Source organism: Vigna radiata, chromosome 11 (genome assembly GCF_000741045.1).
Source record: "Vigna radiata var. radiata cultivar VC1973A chromosome 11, Vradiata_ver6, whole genome shotgun sequence".
In the NCBI taxonomy this organism is placed as follows: domain Eukaryota; kingdom Viridiplantae; phylum Streptophyta; class Magnoliopsida; order Fabales; family Fabaceae; genus Vigna; species Vigna radiata.
In genome coordinates this window covers 8,083,008-8,100,698 of record NC_028361.1, presented here as the reverse complement: position 1 = coordinate 8,100,698, position 17,691 = coordinate 8,083,008, and the positions used below count along the sequence as shown (strand labels likewise).

The following is a 17,691-nucleotide window of genomic DNA, read 5'->3' as shown; positions in this document are numbered from 1 at the left end:
TTTTTCACTTTTTTCTTTTATAATTATTTTAATATTATAATTTTAAAAGATCTGTATTTTAATAAACATTGAAATATCGTTATCCTAAGATACTGAAAATTAAACGATTTCTCAATAAACTGATCAATCACACTTTTATTAAGTATTAATATTACAAATTGAACATATTTATAAATAAAATGTATTTATTAATTTTTAATCTTTTTTAGTCACAGTTAAGTCAAACTTTTTCAAAATTTATAAATATAGATAAAACAAATAAATATGTATTTATTATGAATTTAAAACTACCTATCTAACTATATCTCTTTAGCTTTGAGTTGAAGACAATAAATGAGTAGAAAAAAAATATTAAGAAATGTTAATCGTGATTACCAATCCCACACTTGAATATACTTTCAATTTTTAAATTTAAAAATATATATTTTTTGTTGTATTTTACACTCTCAATTTCACGTGATATAAATATGTTATAGAATGCATTAAATTTTCTAATTTATTAAAAATAAGTTGATTATTTCAAAGTTAAAAACAATACTAGTTTCTAAATAAGTTTATTAGCTTGTATATATAATAATGAGCTCAAAACTATATATATATTTTTAAAAAATAATATAATTTCTTTATTTTAGTTCATTCTTCTCTTTCTAAAGTATATAAATTATTGTTTTCAAACAAATCCCTTTGCATTTTCTTATATTAATAAATTACAGTTGATTAAAATTGTATTTCATTTCGAAAATATTTTTGATATAATTAAATAACATTAACTTATGTAAATCAGTTATTCTGTTTTTACCTTCTTTGTATGTACTTTATTATGTATGTACTTTATTCTTATCATGTGTTGAAAAAAGAAAAAAAAGATGCATATAGAACAAACCTGCCAGATAATATCCAACCCTCAAAAAGTTCAAGTATAGAAATTATTATTATTATTATTATTGTTATTTAAAAAAAAGGTTTTGTTTTTAGTGACAGAGAGAGGTGAGAAAGGAAGGCCCAAGTAGAAGGTGGAGTGGTTTACGTTGGGCCAGTTCGTATCAGAAAATCAGAAAAAAATAATGAGAAAACGGCGTTGAGTTGAGTAGTAAGAGGAAGAGTGAAGAAAGTGAGAAGCGTCAACGCTGAATTGTGAAGATGAAGAGCATAAACGACGACGGTTCCACGCAAGATCTCGACCCTCAGAGCGACCACAGCTCCGATTACTTAACTCACCCAAACTCTAACCCCCAGCCTCACCCTCACCCGCGCCGTCCCCGGGGTTTCGCGGCGGCGGCGGCGGTCACTACCAATTCCGTTGCCAAGGGAAAGAAGGAGAGAGAGAAGGAGAAGGAGCGAACCAAGCTCCGGGAGCGACACCGCCGGGCCATCACCAGTCGCATGCTCGCCGGCCTCCGCCAGTATGGCAATTTCCCCCTGCCCGCCCGTGCAGACATGAACGACGTACTCGCCGCGCTCGCGCGTGAGGCTGGTTGGGTTGTTGACGCCGATGGAACCACCTATCGCCAGTGTCCCCCTCCCTCTCACATGGTTCCTTTCAATTCTCCGAAAATTTCACGTTTGAGCTTTAATTCACTCATGATTGCGGCTTCTTATTATTGAATACTCCAATTTGTTGATGGTTTGGAAGTTGAGATGTGACAATGTGATTGAATTTAGTTAGTTGCTTGTAAGTTAGATCACTGAAAGAAAAACTGACAATAAATAATACACGCCGACAGTGTAAAATTTACGCTGTCATCTAATTACAAATTGCCATATCCGGTAGATTGTTGAGTTTTTGGTGACTGCACTAAAAGTCATCCAATGTATGATTTATATTTGTTGACAGTAAAAAATTTTACATTGAGAGTGCATGAGTGCATGCATTTTAAAGCTGAGATGTAAAATAAGAAATTGAAATGAAATGAAACGTTGAGCTGGGAAATGATTTGTTGTGCTAATTTTAAGGTTTTTCCCCTTTGTGTAAATGTAATGTGTTACGATGCAGGGGTCATTTGCGGCTAAATCAGTTGAAAGTCAACTCTCTGGTGGTTCTTTGAGGAATTGTTCTGTTAAGGAAACGATTGAGAATCAGACATCTGTGCTTAGAATTGATGAATGCTTGTCGCCTGCATCCATTGATTCTGTTGTAATTGCAGAAAGGGACTCAAAGAACGAGAAATATACAAATGCAAGCCCCATCAATACTGTTGACTGCTTGGAGGCTGATCAGGTGATTTTGATGGCTAATCTAGTGGATTTATATCATATTTGATGTTGAATTTTGATATGCAAAGGCTATGATTTTAATTTCCCTTGCTGTTTTCCTCGTTTGTAGTTATCTGAAATCTGAACATGAACTAAATATAATGGCTGTAATTTATAATGTGATTCTACATTTGCACTATTGAGTTTTCTTGATATAGAATGAATTTATGGTTGTAAATTTGACATTCCTCCACCTAACTTTTCTGATGGGCCAGATTTGCACTCCAATTGCATAATGCTTTTTTATAATGTTTTTGTTTTAACCCGAGTAATGGGTTTAAATTTAATTTAAGATGGTTGTGGAGAGATATTTGAAACCATAAGATTTCTATTATTCTTGATAAAGTATTGTATCATTAGTTTGCTCTATTTTTTCTTTATCAAAATTGACCGCCTTGCAACACTTCTTTTCCTTTTGAAACAAGTCACCAAATGGTTTATTTACAGTTTGCCCTTTGCAGAAATGAAAGAAGTGATGGAGTGTGTTAACAGATAAAATTAATATTTAGAATTTGCTCCTCTTGATATGGAAGTATTTTTGCTTAATATGATGGTGTGTGAAGCTCACAACCATTGGGGACAACCTGAGTATCAGGATAAGCAAAAACTTTATAATGACAATACTGATATAGAACAATATAGAAAATAAATATCACACCTGAATTTGCTGAACTGATACTAATTTTGTAAATATCACTTCCTCAATGGCTTTGTTTTGATTCCTGGTATGCCATATAGTTTTTAGAATGAAACTAAATTATTTTCTGTATTAAGTGCTTTTAACTTATGATAACCATAATATTGAGCCTTATATATGAGCAGATGTGATCCAGGACCAGCTGATAGTGTAATTTTTTAATGCAGCTTATGCAAGATATTCATTCTGGGGTGCACGAAAATGATTTTACTGGCACACCATATGTTCCTGTTTATGTAAAGCTTCCGGTAAGTGTCCTTCATTTGCTGCTTGCTGAGTAACTAGCTTTGATCATGTTTAATTTCTTCATTCTGGACAACAAATTGTAAATTTACGAATATCATTTGTCTATCCTATTTAGTACTTTGTTTTCCTTGTATTTGATTATAAGGTTTAAAAATTAGTCTTTTATTGCAGGCTGGTATTATTAACAAATTTTGCCAGTTGATTGATCCTGAAGGCATTAGGCAGGAGCTTATGCATATGAAGTCTTTAAATGTAGATGGTGTTGTTGTGGATTGTTGGTGGGGCATTGTTGAAGGCTGGAGCCCACAGAAATACGTGTGGTCTGGCTATAGGGAACTTTTTAACATCGTTAGAAAATTCAAACTTAAGTTACAGGTATTATTTCACTTGCTCATATAATCCTATCCATACATAATGCATTGATATTCATTGGAATCTAAGTCATTTATTTTCTTGGAATGCATTTTCTCGTTTGGACTTTTGATCATGGTTATTAGTATCACAAAATTCATGATACAACTAGTGCAATATAAGTGTGAGTTGTACTAATTTTGGGTTTGACTTGCATATGAATTGTGCAATTTGCAAACAAATTTTGTCCCCTGCATATGTACAGTCTCTGTTCGACTTAAGCTGCACTTGTTGCTGGTGGGTCAAGAAGGGAGACGACCTCAACCTTAAAGTTAAATAACAGGGTACTTAGTACTTTCCTAAGGTGATGAATATTACTTTCCATGTTCTCTAAGGTAAAAACACTTAGATCCCTCTTGTTGTGCCTATCTAAGCTTGACATACCTCACACAATCCCTTGGCCTAAGAACGTATCAAAACTTTCATTAAGAACTAGAACAGTGGGGACTAAACTCAATCCCATCCCTGGTGATCTGTAAAATCTGGGTTGATTTAGCTAGTTCGGCTGCTGAAATCCCACCCCTAGGATCTTCCAACAACTAGATCATGCTCTAAGGCGTACCCCGAAACAAGCTTTAAACACAAACCAAACCAGTGGAAAGTATAAACATTTGTAGTCACAACTACATACACAACAACATTCAAAAGGAAAATTCACAAGTCTAAAAGAGTCACAAATGTCCATATTGCCTTGTGTTGGAACACAAGTCCCCGGCAACGACGCCAAAAACTTGATATCTTTTTGGCAAGTATACCAAATCGTTACAAGTAATACAGTGATAAAGTCCAGTATCGTTCTCCCAAGGGAATTTGAGTTAAGTTGTTCATGACTTCATGACTACCATTACAATAACTTATCTGAACAATATAATTTGCGTTCAAACATTAACATCACAGTACCTTGGTTTAATCCCTTAAAACAAGTTTTAAAGAATTATGTTCAGAAGATAGTTTCTGCCTCTCTATCACGTCTTTTAAGAGCCACTTAACTTAATTAATTCGCTCAGCGCAAAGGTTTGTGTGCGCTAGTGCGAATTAATTTTAATTCATGCACTCAACTGCTGTAATTCGCTAAGCGCACAGTGTCTGGTGCGCTATGCGAATTTTGAAAATACTGTCTTCTTTTAATTAGCTGATTCGTTCAGCGCACAAGTATTGGTGTGCTGTGCTAATTTCTTCTGTTGGCTCTGCCAATTTCTTTGGCTGTGCGAGAATTGGCTGACAAACTCCAAATTATACCTCGTTTCCTGAACAATAATTTACGTAACAATTTATTTTCTATTACAACTTTTCACTGAGTAATAACATGAATAATTATAAAATTGAGATCATTTATAAGTGTAAAAATAACTCATTTTCACACTTATCATGTTCTAATATCTTTTAATCACAATATAGAGAATAAAAAACAAAAGATCTAGGTTCATTACTAACAAATTTTATTTCGTATTTAAATAGATATTTTCTACTCATGACATTTGGAAACTGAAGTAAAAATTATTTTCAAACTTATATGTTTGTTTGGTAGCTATTTAATATCACGATGCTGTTATATGTGTGTATTTTTTTTTCTTATGTTGCTTTTAGATTTATCTTTATTATGATTTTGAATCTTGCTATTCATGATTCTGAAAATGAGCCTTCGGATCCATAATTTCTATCCCAGTTCAGCCACCATGCTTTTGATAGATTTCCTGCCTATTTAACACTTGAAACTAGTAAAAAATATGAATGACATAATATGGAACAGATAATTTCAGGATGAACGAATGTTGTCTACTACCTATGGCATCTATTTTTGATATGGAAATTTAGACATAATAGCTAGTGGATGATTTCATTAATACTATTCATTGAAGGAATGTTTCTTCAGAGTAATTAATAAAACCATCCCCTAGAAGCATAATATTTGAAACACCATTTAGAATGTCTTTAGAGGTTTCTATGATTGGATGTGTATTTTTGTCATGGGAATTGGGAACCATCTTTGAAGTTGTTGGAGAACCTTTCTTGATTCTTGTTTAAAATTCTGAAGGTTGTTATGGCATTTCATGAATGTGGAGGGAATGATTCTAGTGATGCATTGATTTCCCTCCCACAATGGGTTTTGGATATTGGAAAAGACAACCAGGATATATTCTTCACAGATCGTGAAGGACGGAGGAATACTGAATGCCTTTCTTGGGGGATAGACAAAGAACGAGTTCTGAAAGGAAGAACTGGGATTGAGGTATGAAAATATCTAGCCCTACTGCTAGAGTTAAAGATTTGACATTCACGTTATTGTTAAATTTTTGTTAGTTACATTTACATACTAATTTCCGGTATTGTTGTACATTTCACCTTAATAAAAAATAAAAGGGCAGTTCTTTCTAGGATGTGCAGAATTCTTTGTGGTCATAGATTATACTCTTTGAAGTATTCTTCAATTGAAATCTACTAGTGTTTTCATTTCTTGTGTTTGTTAGTGATTAGCCTTTTTCTGATAATATGCAGGTCTATTTCGATATGATGAGAAGCTTTCGGACAGAGTTTGATGACCTGTTTGCAGAAGGTCTGATTTCTGCTGTTGAAGTTGGACTTGGAGCATCCGGAGAGCTGAAATATCCTTCTTTCTCAGAAAGAATGGGATGGAGGTATCCTGGTATCGGTGAGTTTCAGGTACCTCATATTGTGGCTTAATTGCAAAATTGTTGAATTATTCTGTACCATAAATAGTGTGCGTGCTATCATATTTTAAAGTAGTCCGGTTTGCTGTCTCATCTTCTATGGGCAGTGCTATGATAAATACCTGCAACATAGTCTGCGGAGAGCGGCCAAATTACGTGGTCATTCTTTCTGGGCTAGAGGACCTGATAATGCTGGACATTACAATTCTATGCCGCATGAAACTGGATTCTTTTGTGAGCGAGGTGATTATGACAATTACTATGGACGATTCTTCTTACATTGGTACTCCCAGACATTAATAGACCATGCAGATAATGTTTTGTCTCTTGCAACCCTTGCTTTCGAGGAGACAAAAATAATTGTCAAGGTAGTGTTCCTGGTATCAGTTTTTTTTTCTCCAGTAGTTTTGTCTAGGTCGTATGACTAAATTTGGATGTTTGTTATTGACTGCATTATTAGGGATTTAGATTCAGTTTGGTATCCCCTTTCAAATTTGGGTTCCATTTACTACAAGTTTTACATTTAAGAGAAAAACTTTTCATGGAATAAATGTTAATGGTATATAACTCCTTACTTGTGTAAAATATAGAATTTGAGTGCATAAATAAAAACTTTTAGAATTAACATTTGGACACAGATTTGAAAAACGAACAATAGCTAAGGAATTTATATCCACATCTCAAATGTGATATCATCTTTCAGGAATCGTTCTCCAGCAGACCCAAATGGATCATGATGATATTTTGTTAGTATACTATCGTTTCTATAGTTGACTATAGTTGACTTGTATAAGGAAAACAAATTTTAATTTTTCTCTTCCATATTTTTCTTAAGATGTTTATTGTCTCATATATTTAACCTTAGGAAGCATAGTCTTCACATCTCCTTTAAAAGTCATATCCTGCCGTAGAAAGTACAAGTATATAAACTAAAACTACAGTTTTTTTTTAAAGTGACAATGATTTCATGTAGGTTCCTGCTGTATACTGGTGGTACAAGACTCCTAGTCATGCGGCAGAGTTGACAGCAGGATATCACAACCCAACAAATCAGGATGGGTACTTTCCTGTGTTTGAGGTTTTAAGAAAACATGCTGTCACTATGAAATTCGTCTGCTTAGGGTTTCATCTTTCCAGCCAGGAAGCTAACGAATCATTGATTGATCCTGAGGGTCTGAGTTGGCAGGTAATGCTTTCTATGTTCTTAACCTTTGCAAGTATAATTCTTTCTGATAGACAAGTTTTGTAGTTACCTGCGTGAAGGCAGGAATGTTTTGTACTTTGCAGAACATATTTTGGTCAACATGGACGATTTCCAAGGATGTTATCTTTGTTATGAATGATCATTGTTTGCTTTATGTTTACACAGGTGTTAAACTCAGCTTGGGATCGTGGGTTGATGGCTGGTGGAGAAAATGCACTCCTTTGCTACGATAGAGAAGGGTACAAAAGATTGGTTGACACGGCAAAGCCGAGAAATGATCCTGATCATCGACATTTTTCATTCTTTGTTTACCAGCAACCATCTTTGCTGCAGGCTAATGTTTGCTTGTCCGATTTGGATTTCTTCGTTAAATGCATGCATGGTAAGGACCCCCTGGAATTTACTCTGTTCTATTTGAGAAGTATTCTTGTCACGTGGTTGTTTGCACAAAGCACGATATTTTTCAAAATCATTGTCCCAATTAATGTTTTCTCTCCCTATACGGCCCGCAATGTCCACCATCTCTCAATCTCAGGGTATCGTGTATAGTCTGATAGAATTTAAGATCACGTAAATATGTTTTTAGTCCATCTAAACATTGAATGTAATACCTTTAATATAGGGAATTTTGGTCTTTTTGAGATGAAAATAATGTTTTTAAGCACCAATATCAAAACCGATTTTAAACCTTTCAAATTTGATATAAATTATGCCTATTCTTTAGTGAAACTAAACATTTTCAAGATGAACGTTTTCAAGCTGGCTTCGTAATTGCAAAATCTGTTATCAAGTTCTTGTTCAGCAAATATTTTCCATCTAATGTTTATTATAGCTAGCTATTCTTGCAGGTGAGATGACGGATCTGTAATGGCTGCAAATTGTAAAGTTTTAACTGTAGGTCATTTCGTGGGGGTAAATGATCATCGCAATGCCATTTGTAACAATCTACATATAATATTCGTGGAATCGTTGCCTTCAAGAAGTGGCCTAGTCCTCAATCAGCGCCTATTTAAGGCATTACAACATCTAATCTTTCTAACCTATAAAAATAGGTAATTATAAAATGTGATTATGGATGGCAAAGTTTGGCTAAGAATTTGCTTGCGATAATAAAAAGCATTTTAGTCTATTGCTTGTTTAAACTTTTTATTATTATTCCAAAGTATTTGGTTGGTTCCGAATCCATTCAGCATAAAATGACCACTTTTCCATTCATGTGCTGTTTTTTGTACTGTGTGGATTCACCGAGACTTCCATTTACATAAATTTATACTGCTTTAAAACTGAATGATTTAAAAGATTTGGTCAGCATAATGCTCTCCATCAAATGCTGGTAATGTAATCAAAACAAAATTGAAAATGAGTTATATGAATCCGACCCTTGAAAGAAATGTTATGCCAGGGAAGCCCATTTGGTTACCACTGAAAATGGAATACTCTTGTGTGGAATATCTGGAGCATTATGACACGTCCAACAAAAAAAATGCACATGTTAGTAGTTATAAGCATTAAACATTTCATCAAACCAATCAGATGACAAAAAATCCAATGTGACAATGGACTAGACATAGAAATGTTGGGGTTAGGGCTGGTAGTGACAATGAATGTAAATGAATGAAGCTATGGTTGTGAAGAAGTAGTGACCTATTAAATATTCCTAATCAAAGAAACATCTTGCATGTGCGTGAGTATTATAATATCAAGAACCAGCAAACAGATGCAGAACACACCTCAGGTTATACCAGTCCAACTCTTAATTAATCGTTCTCATTGCCGCCTCAGTTAAACCTTATCTTTGAGAATCACAATACTGACAAAAATCACATTTGCACAAACCTGCTCTAACCTGATACACACAAATCCTTGTTTTTAACATGATATATATAGACAGGAAAGACAAACTTTGCAACAAACAATTAGTTATTAATTTTTGTAGTAGAAAATTATGCAAGCAGGCACATATATATTTCTTTAGATTTCTGCACTGTCAAATGCACTATTTAATTAATGATTTAAACACTAATTCTTTTCATAATCAAAATCATGATAACTAATGTTAGAGACCATTTAAAGTCTAATTTCCAAAAGAAAAATTATAATTTTTTATCCATAATAGAAACTATTTTAAATATCAATAATTTTAAATTTATAAATTGATATCTAAATTAATCACTATAATAACTAATTATTTTTTTTCTGTAAAATTGGTTGCTAGTTAAGAAATTTTTTTGTAGTGTTTCATCTCTCAAACCTGCTAATTAATGGATTAAAGGAATACTGCCTTGGAAAATTATAGCCAATGCAAACTAATCATATTTACTAAGAAAGAAAATAATAATAAAAATACTGAAATGTGCATTTCAAATTTAAAAGTCCAATAAAAAAGGATTTCATAAGAGGTATGACAGTTACTGAAATAAATGCATTATCAATATTTTTGTTCTTGTGCTGAAGTACTAGATACTGAATCACAAACAATAATATGGTGTTTATAAGACGGCATCTACTTACCTTACGAAATGTAAAAGATACTCTTCTTGAAGCCCTTCTAATGACATTGCCATTAACTTTATCTATCTGTGGGGAGACAATATATTTAGTTGGAAAAACATATTATCAAGACACCTAAATGCACTTCAAGTAAAAAACCAATCTTCATGTTTTCTGCTAATATTAGAATATAATAAAAATTGCTAGATATTAGGACAATAAAGTTGCCCTGCTACGAAACACATGAAAAGAGCTGCAAAGTTATGGGACTGATACTATCAGGAGGCACCTTAATTGAGTAAATGGTTATAAGTTCATCAGAATTCAGTTTTGAGTCTTTAATATGCTCTTTTATAAATCCAGCATGCTTATCTGAAGTGCTATGTGAAAAGCATCATTCAGAAATACAGATTGTCTAGTAACAAAAGAAACATTATGAACTTAACATTTTGTTTCGGGAATGAGGTGGTGTCGAGTGTTGAAGACAGGATGAAGAGGCCTGGAACGTTCCAAGTGGTGTGGAAGGCCGGATGTTCGATGGAGACTGGACACTTTTCCTGGCATGGAAGGCCGAACGGTCTGCTAAAGGAAGGGTGGTCACCTGTTGAAGGTCGAACGGTTTCTTGTTGTTTCCTCGTGCTCCAAGTTGGCTCTCCCTCCTCATTCTCTAGACCGGGTGAGCGAGTACTTGCCAAAGGCACGCTCAAGTCAGTAAATGACCTAACGATAATATCAAGGGAAGAGAGTAATACATAATGTGCAGCGAGTGCAATCTGGTCTGAAGACATACCTGGGACCTTTATTTATACGAGTTGTAATGGGCTTTTACCTTTTGTGGGCCTGATAATGGCCCAATCGCACCTTAATCTTCATTAAGCACTTAATGGGTCATTACCAGCTGGCGCGACATAGGTGGACGGCTATGGAGGGACATCCTGGCTGGGAGTTTGGCCTGGGAGGATAGCTTGGGAGGATAGCCTGGGAGGACCGCACGGACAGCCATGTGGGAGGACCATGCGACTACGTGAAAGGACCATACGGTCATGTGGAAGGACCGTACGGTACATCAGCCCCCCAAGCCCGAGCATGATATTAATGATGCAAAGGGTTTTGTAAATGGCCTTCCTGGAAAGGACGGGTTCATCCGTTTTGCTTTCGTCTCTAAGTCGCCTTTGTTTTGGAGTCCGAGAAGCTTGAGGCCGAACGTCCTAGGTTGAGTGGTGATGACAAATTCTGCTAAGAGTTTAAGGTCAGATGATCGAGGGCTCAAGGCCAAAATATGGCCAAACTTGAGACCATGGGAAGCTGAGTAGTTGAGGCTGAGATATAGCCGAACGGTACCTGAAGGCCGAGAAGTTGAGGTCTTGAAGGCCGAGAGGTTGAGGCCAGTTGATGGTCGAATGGTTTGAGGCCTTGAAGGCCGAGAAATTGAAGCCTTTGGAGGTCGAGAGATTGAGGCCAATTGATGGCCGAACAGTTTTGAGGCCACTCAGTTGGCCGAGAAGCCTGAGGTCAGTTGATGGGCGAATGGTTTTGAGGCCATTCAGTTGGCCGAGAGGTTAAGGCCTTGAAGGCCGAGAAGCTTGGGACCAGATGATGGCCGAACGGTTTGAGGCCAGTTGATGGCCGAACGGTTTTGAGGCCATTCAGTTGGCCGAGAGGTTGAGGCCTTAAAGGCCGAGAAGCTTGGGGCCAGATGATGGCCGAATGGTTTTGAGGTCATTCAGTTGGCCGAGAGGTTAAGGCCTTGAAGGCCGAGAAGCTTGGGACCAAATGATGGCCGAACTTTTTGAGACCATTCAAGTTGCCGAGAGATTGAGGCCTTGAAGGCCAAGAGCTTGAGGCCAGTTGATGGCCGAACGGTTTACGACCTTGGAGGCCGACAAGTTGAGGCCTTTGGAGGCCGAGAGCTTGAGGCCTTTGGAGGCTGAGAGATTGAGGCCAGTTGATGGTCGAACGGTTTTGAGGCCATTCAGTTGGTCGAGAGGTTGAGGCCTTGAAGGCCTTGAAGGCTGAGAGCTTGAGGCCAGTTGATGGCCGAACGGTTTGAGGCCTTGGAGGCCGAGAAGTTGAGGCCTTTGGAGGCCGAGAGCTTGAGGGCCGAATGGCCGAGATGCTGGAGGCCAATGGATGACCGATAGTTGGAGGCCGAATGGCCGAGATGTCGAGGCCTTTGGAGGCCGAGAGTTGGACGATGTCCCTTTCCTTAAATAGGCGATCCTTAGTGTGTTGGGGGCAGCAGGGCACAGCCGTTCACCGCCCGGCCAAGTTGACAGGAGTGATACTCTATTCATCAACTAGGGTTCCTTCAGGATGTTGGGGGCGGCAGGGCGTAGCCGTTCCTGTCCGGCCAAGTTGACAGGAGTGATACTCCATTCACCAACTTGGGTTTCTTCAGGATGTTGGGGCGTAGCCATTCATCGCCCGACCAAGTTGACAGGAGTGATACTCCGTTCATCAACTTGGGTTTCTTCAAAATGTTGGGGCGGCAGGGCGTAGCCGTTCACCGCCCAACCAAGTTGACAGGAGTGATACTCCGTTCATCAACTCGGGTTCCTTCAGGATGTTGGGGGCGGCAGGGCGTAGCCGTTCACCTCCCAGCCAAGTTAGCAGGAGTGAAACTCCGTTCATCAACTTGGGTTTCTTTAGGATGTTGGGGGCGGCAGGGCGTAGCCATTCACCGCCCGGCCAAGTTGACAGGAGTGATACTCTGTTCATCAACTTGGGTTTCTTCAAAATGTTGGGGGCGGCAGGGCGTAGCCGTTCACCGCCCAACCAAGTTGACAGGAGTGATACTTCGTTCATCAACTTGGGTTTCTGTTGCGTACTGCTTGGTCGATTGGTCAAGGATGGATTTTAGGGGCCGAATGGTTGGCCAAATACCTGTGAAGCCAAGTTTGAGAGATTTACCTGAAAGGTCATGCTATGACCGAACGGTTGAAGCTTGGGGCCGACTGGCCGAGAACCCGATGAGGCCGAGAGGCAGAAGAGATCTTTTACTTGGAAAATGGGATCTTTTACTAATTTTATATTAAAATTTAGGAAAATTTTTGACTTGCTAGTGAGCCAAAAAAAAAAGGTTGTTTTGCTTTTGCATTCTCATGCCCTTTAAGATCTATTTTTCATGATTTTTCCATTTAAATGACCACAAATAAACCACTTTCAGACCATGATAGTAAACAGGATTTTGAAATGTAACAATTTCTTTCCACATGTAAAAGGACACAGCATAATCACACCTTGTGATGTGGAATGTAATGATGCCATGCATAACGTGCTTCTCCAGACAAGAGTAGTAAAGACCGAGGAGGAAGATAGATAGCTCTCCTTTTAAAAGTTGATTGATCTTCAGTATTTTCTGTTTTTGCAATAGAACTTGAGGCAACTTTAGGAAGCCAATCTCCATTTTCATACCGCCTGAACTCCATTATACAGGGCCCTGATAATGAAAGGCTGAAAATTAAATCTTCAAATGCAGAGTGAGTGTCTATATGAGGGGACAGACCCACTCCAGGTGGGTACTCATTTACCTGGTGGTGCATAACAACAATTAACTTAGAACATCATAAACAGTATTGATTATATGCAATAACTCATTTTCCCTTATAAATGAACTAATAATAGCATCAATTTATCACTGGATTAAACAATTACGGAGTACTAGAAAGTATGAATACCGTAAGTTGGTCCAAAACTATATTTTTAATATTCTTGAAACTTGGACATGATGAAATTCTTTCTAGTATTGGAGAAACAAATGACGGAAGTTCACCTAAGCAATGCCTTGTATTAACGTTCCTAGTCTGCAAAGCCAAATGAAATGGAAAGAGAGTATAGATTAATCAATCTTCTCACAATACTCAGCAGCCCATTTGTTAAAATATAGCACATTTCCAAGCGGTTTGGAATAAGATCATCAATCTCATAAAGTAATTATTTAGTTGTCTGCAAAAAAAGGTTGGACCCCCTCTAATTTAAGCACAACAAAAACAGATAATGAGAAATCTAAATAATCCTTGAAACTCACATCATAACGAAACTCATAACCGTAGTGTTGAACCCTTCTTTTTGCAAGACTGTTCCAGGGCCTGCAGTCAACAGCCTGAAGCAGTTCCTGAGAAGATAGAAAAGACCAAAATTTGTACAGGAAGCACCAACATAAGTAAGAAATTATTTCAAACAGAAAATGCAAACATGGTAAGCTAAACAATTTGCATTGATACGGAATGAAAAGTCCATAACCTCTTCTTCTTTAGCACTAATGAAGTCATGAATTAGGTAAAGGCCTGGAATGCTCACTTCTGATGCAAAGATAGATACAGGAACCAAGTCACTAGCTTGATCCTGAACAGACATGTAAACTCGTAAGTACTAGAATAAAGAATGTAAATTCCACAAACCACCATTGCTTGTTAGAAATGCAAACCTCCTCAAACCTCCTCCTTCCTTACCTTGTTAATTTAAAACAATTTTAAGAAACTTATGGGTGTAGTCTGTACATGGAAGTTACTTTAAAGAACATAGCAAAGATGTTTTTTTATTGATTGACTGTTTAAAGACCTTCACATTAATAGTTTATCAAAATTAAGCTTTATGAACAATACATAAAATAAGGAGTGGCATGATCGTCAACCAATAAAAATCATTATGAGCATGACTCTTCAAGTAGTCATTGCAAAAGGTAGCAAACTTTCTGTACACAACAATTTTACGATTGAAGGGATTGCATGCATTATATATCCTCAAACAAGTAAATTAAATATAAGAGAGAACTCTTACAAATTTGTCTATGCATAATCTAACTTTAACTTGGGAAGAAAAGAATTTCACTCCTTTTCTTATTTTTGTCTCCTAAAAGTCCTTATGGAAAATCTCGTCCAAACATACTCTATTATTCCAATCAAATAGAATGTAAATGAAATAATGCAAATAAAGCTGTAATAATTAGACAGCCCTAAATATAAACATGAACCAATTTATAGTGAAATGAGTGGTGTTAGTAGTAGCACCTGTATTATTGGCTGAAGCACGGAATAACGGATATGCATGGATCGACCTCCAAGTTCAGGACATGGGCGTCCATGTAATGCCTCCAAGGCAGCTTGTGCAGAGCCTTCTTCAGCATAGGCCACAATGACACGTGTCCCACTCTCATCTGCTGCATAAACTCCCTTAAGCTCTCCAAATTTGCAGAACACAGATGCAATGTCATCATCAGAAATCCCCACTGCGGGCCCACAATTGGCCACGTAAAGGTTCGAACTCAACTCACCATGATTCTTCGGACGCCCAAACCTTGGCATACTCATATCAATACCCACATCGAAGCTGCATAAATAAATCAGACAACTTTCATTAGAACCATCGAAGGACTTGTTTTGGTTCGACCCAGTTGAGGATCAGGAAAAACTATAATGGAATAATATGAATACGCACTTCCACTGATGAGGGTAAGAATCAAGTTTCAATTTTGCCGAATCCAAGCTTTATTGCTGTGTGTGCTGCGCAATCAAGCTCATACAACCTACACCAAATCAAAGAAGGATTTGAATCTGTATTGGGTCAAATTAATCTATCGGTTGGAAGATGCTATCTGCACCCCCGTTTAGCTCCATTTCGTTTTCTTTCCTAACTTTTGAACAAAAAATTGAAATTAATTACCCTCATATAATTTTTTACATATATTTCAGAAATTAGTCGCAGCTACGTAAAACATTGTATTGTGAAAATTTTCTGCAAAGGTTGAAAAATAAGAATTTGGAATATTATAATAGTGGATGGATACAGAAAGTTTTTTTTTCCAGTGTGCCATTATACTATTATACTATGACTTCAATATTATAATCAGAATTAAATTACTAAAATTGTTTCATGTTCTCAAGGCTTTCCTTGGTCATTAACTTTAATTAAAGGTTTAAATCTTTTTTGTCCATAAGCTGATGTTCAGTTTAGTTATTGCTTTTAAAAATGTCAACTTTTGGTCCTTTAAGTTATAAAAAATGTATCAAATCAGTTCCAGTTGTTAACGAAATCAATGAAATATGTATCAAATCAGTCCCATCTATATTCTTTCATACTTGTGGGCTCTTTGAAGGTTGGAAAATCTCCATATCTAGATGACAACTTGGTACATATTTCATTGATTTCGTTAACGGTTGGAACTGATTTGATACACTTTTTATAACTTAGGGACCAAAGGTTGACATTTTTAAAAAAGAGGACTAAACTGAACACGTGCTTATAACTTAGGGACAAAAAAAGATTTAAACCTTAATTAAATAGTATAAAATTTTCATAATTTCAACTTAAATATTATAGTCATATTATTTTACCACAACTTCAACTTAATTTAAGAAAAATTGTGTTTCGCTAGCAAGATTTCTTTACCATAATATCACACCAGCTTTCACGAACTTGAGTAAAATTTTGTAGATATATATATATATATATATATATATATATATAATACTTTTATAATTTCTTATTTCAATTGCACCATAATGGTAACAATAAAATGAGGTTGCTTTCTATTCTTCCTTGGTGAGATATGTTGGAAGTCTCACATCGATTAGACATAAGATCAAATTATAATGTATAAGTGAGGTGCAAACCTTACTTTACAAGTCGGTTTTGTGGGGTTGAGTTAGGCTTAAAAATACACTTTCCTATATCAGAGTCGTGGTTAAAGTCTATCCTAGCGATATTTCTTCTTTCTTAGCAAAGAACTCCACTAAAGTCCTTGATCAATTTCTTCTTTTTAGGTAGTTTAATTTTTGGTCTTTCTATATGAAAGTAACCTATTTTTATTTTTTTTACATGCAAGCTCGGTTTTGAGTGGATGTTATCTTTTTTGTTCTTGATGAAACTTTCTTGGACAGTGATTCTAAAATTTGGTCTTGATTGTTGATCAGGCTTTTGATTGTGTAGATAGAGGGATTTTGTACACATGCGACTCTATTTAAAAGATGAGAGCACTGCTAGACAAGGTAAGGAAAGTTAATTCTTTTTATAATTCTATTGTTTGGGAAATTGAATGTAGTAAACAGTTGAATAAATTGTAATGATTTGGAAACATGAAATATGAGGTTAAGAGGAGTTAGATTAATAAGGAATGTGGAGTTTATTATGGTATTTACAATTGAGAAGTTTATAAATCCTTTTCGTAGCGTTTGATCTCGAGTTCATGGTTGGAGATTTTGATTTAAAACCAGTTGGATTTATGACATATAGTTGGGGACATAAGTGAATTGTTAAGCGTAGTGTTTATAAAAGTAGAGATAGGAGATGATAAAGATATGCTCTAGTGCCAGATGATACGATCATATCCAAGAAATAGTACAATTGTTCTAAATTTGAATCCTCAGGAAACATAAATAAAATAAAACGAGAGAAGAATGTAGAATAGGATAGAGATGGAGACACTAGAATCTAATATATTGATAAGTCAATGAAGATTCACCACTCTTTTAAGTGTTTCTCTCAAATTTCACTTGTGTATCACATTTATAGACTTTTTCTCGAATATACTATCTTACCTCTTATCACTCAAATTATTGTTATCCCTTAGCAAAGAACTCCATTAGTTTAAGTCAAGAGTGAACGAAGAATGTAAAATAATGTTACGAGATCTAAATATTGACTTAAGAGGTCAAAAATACAAAACTCTAGACAAAATATCAAGGCATTTTAAAAGACACAAAAATTATAAAATTAGAAAATAA

The 17,691-nt window shown here is 36.1% G+C and overlaps 2 protein-coding genes across 7 annotated transcripts; one reads left to right on the top strand and one right to left on the bottom strand.

Moving 5' to 3' along the window:
- The first annotated feature begins 987 nt into the window (after positions 1–987).
- Positions 988–8,610, top strand: LOC106777614 (beta-amylase 8). The gene is made up of 10 exons (XM_014665266.2): positions 988–1,533; positions 1,994–2,218; positions 3,118–3,198; positions 3,368–3,571; positions 5,643–5,837; positions 6,104–6,268; positions 6,384–6,644; positions 7,250–7,462; positions 7,646–7,862; positions 8,329–8,610. The coding sequence occupies exons 1-10, from the start codon at positions 1,141–1,143 to the stop codon at positions 8,346–8,348; spliced, it is 1,974 nt and encodes a 657-aa protein (XP_014520752.1). The 5' UTR covers positions 988–1,140; the 3' UTR covers positions 8,349–8,610.
- Positions 8,611–8,657: 47 nt separating this feature from the next.
- Positions 8,658–15,580, bottom strand: LOC106777615 (alkylated DNA repair protein alkB homolog 8). 6 transcript variants are annotated; one of them, XR_002666040.1, is made up of 10 exons: positions 15,407–15,579; positions 15,243–15,298; positions 14,980–15,149; positions 14,213–14,314; positions 13,998–14,084; positions 13,648–13,773; positions 13,210–13,500; positions 9,992–10,057; positions 9,211–9,326; positions 8,750–8,932 (listed from the first exon to the last, which is right to left on the bottom strand). XR_002666040.1 is itself a non-coding variant. In XM_022775920.1 (8 exons), exons 2-8 carry the CDS (start codon positions 15,277–15,279, stop codon positions 8,897–8,899), a joined length of 1,008 nt encoding a protein of 335 aa, XP_022631641.1. In that variant the 5' UTR covers positions 15,280–15,298; positions 15,407–15,579; the 3' UTR covers positions 8,750–8,896. The 6 variants fall into 6 exon arrangements, 3 of the variants coding, with proteins under 3 accessions (XP_022631641.1, XP_022631640.1, XP_022631642.1); XR_002666041.1 differs by having other exon boundaries at positions 8,658–8,932; positions 13,210–13,409; positions 13,743–13,773; positions 14,980–15,298; positions 15,407–15,577; XR_002666039.1 differs by having other exon boundaries at positions 8,662–8,932; positions 14,980–15,298; positions 15,407–15,576.
- Between the last annotated feature and the right edge of the window lie 2,111 nt (positions 15,581–17,691).

Bases quoted from the DNA above. Each gene is read 5' to 3' on its own strand.
- LOC106777614 (XM_014665266.2), top strand. From the start codon at position 1,141: ATGAAGAGCATAAACGACGACGGTTCCACGCAAGATCTCGACCCTCAG. The intron at 6,269-6,383 runs GTACCTCATATT...TTCTATGGGCAG, and splicing joins CTGGTATCGGTGAGTTTCAG to TGCTATGATAAATACCTGCA. The intron at 7,863-8,328 runs GTAAGGACCCCC...CTATTCTTGCAG, and splicing joins CTTCGTTAAATGCATGCATG to GTGAGATGACGGATCTGTAA.
- LOC106777615 (XM_022775919.1), bottom strand. From the start codon at position 15,279: ATGAGTATGCCAAGGTTTGGGCGTCCGAAGAATCATGGTGAGTTGAGT. The intron at 14,315-14,979 runs GTGCTACTACTA...ATGTCTGTTCAG, and splicing joins TGCTTCAGCCAATAATACAG to GATCAAGCTAGTGACTTGGT. The intron at 13,501-13,647 runs GTATTCATACTT...ATGCACCACCAG, and splicing joins TAGTTTTGGACCAACTTACG to GTAAATGAGTACCCACCTGG.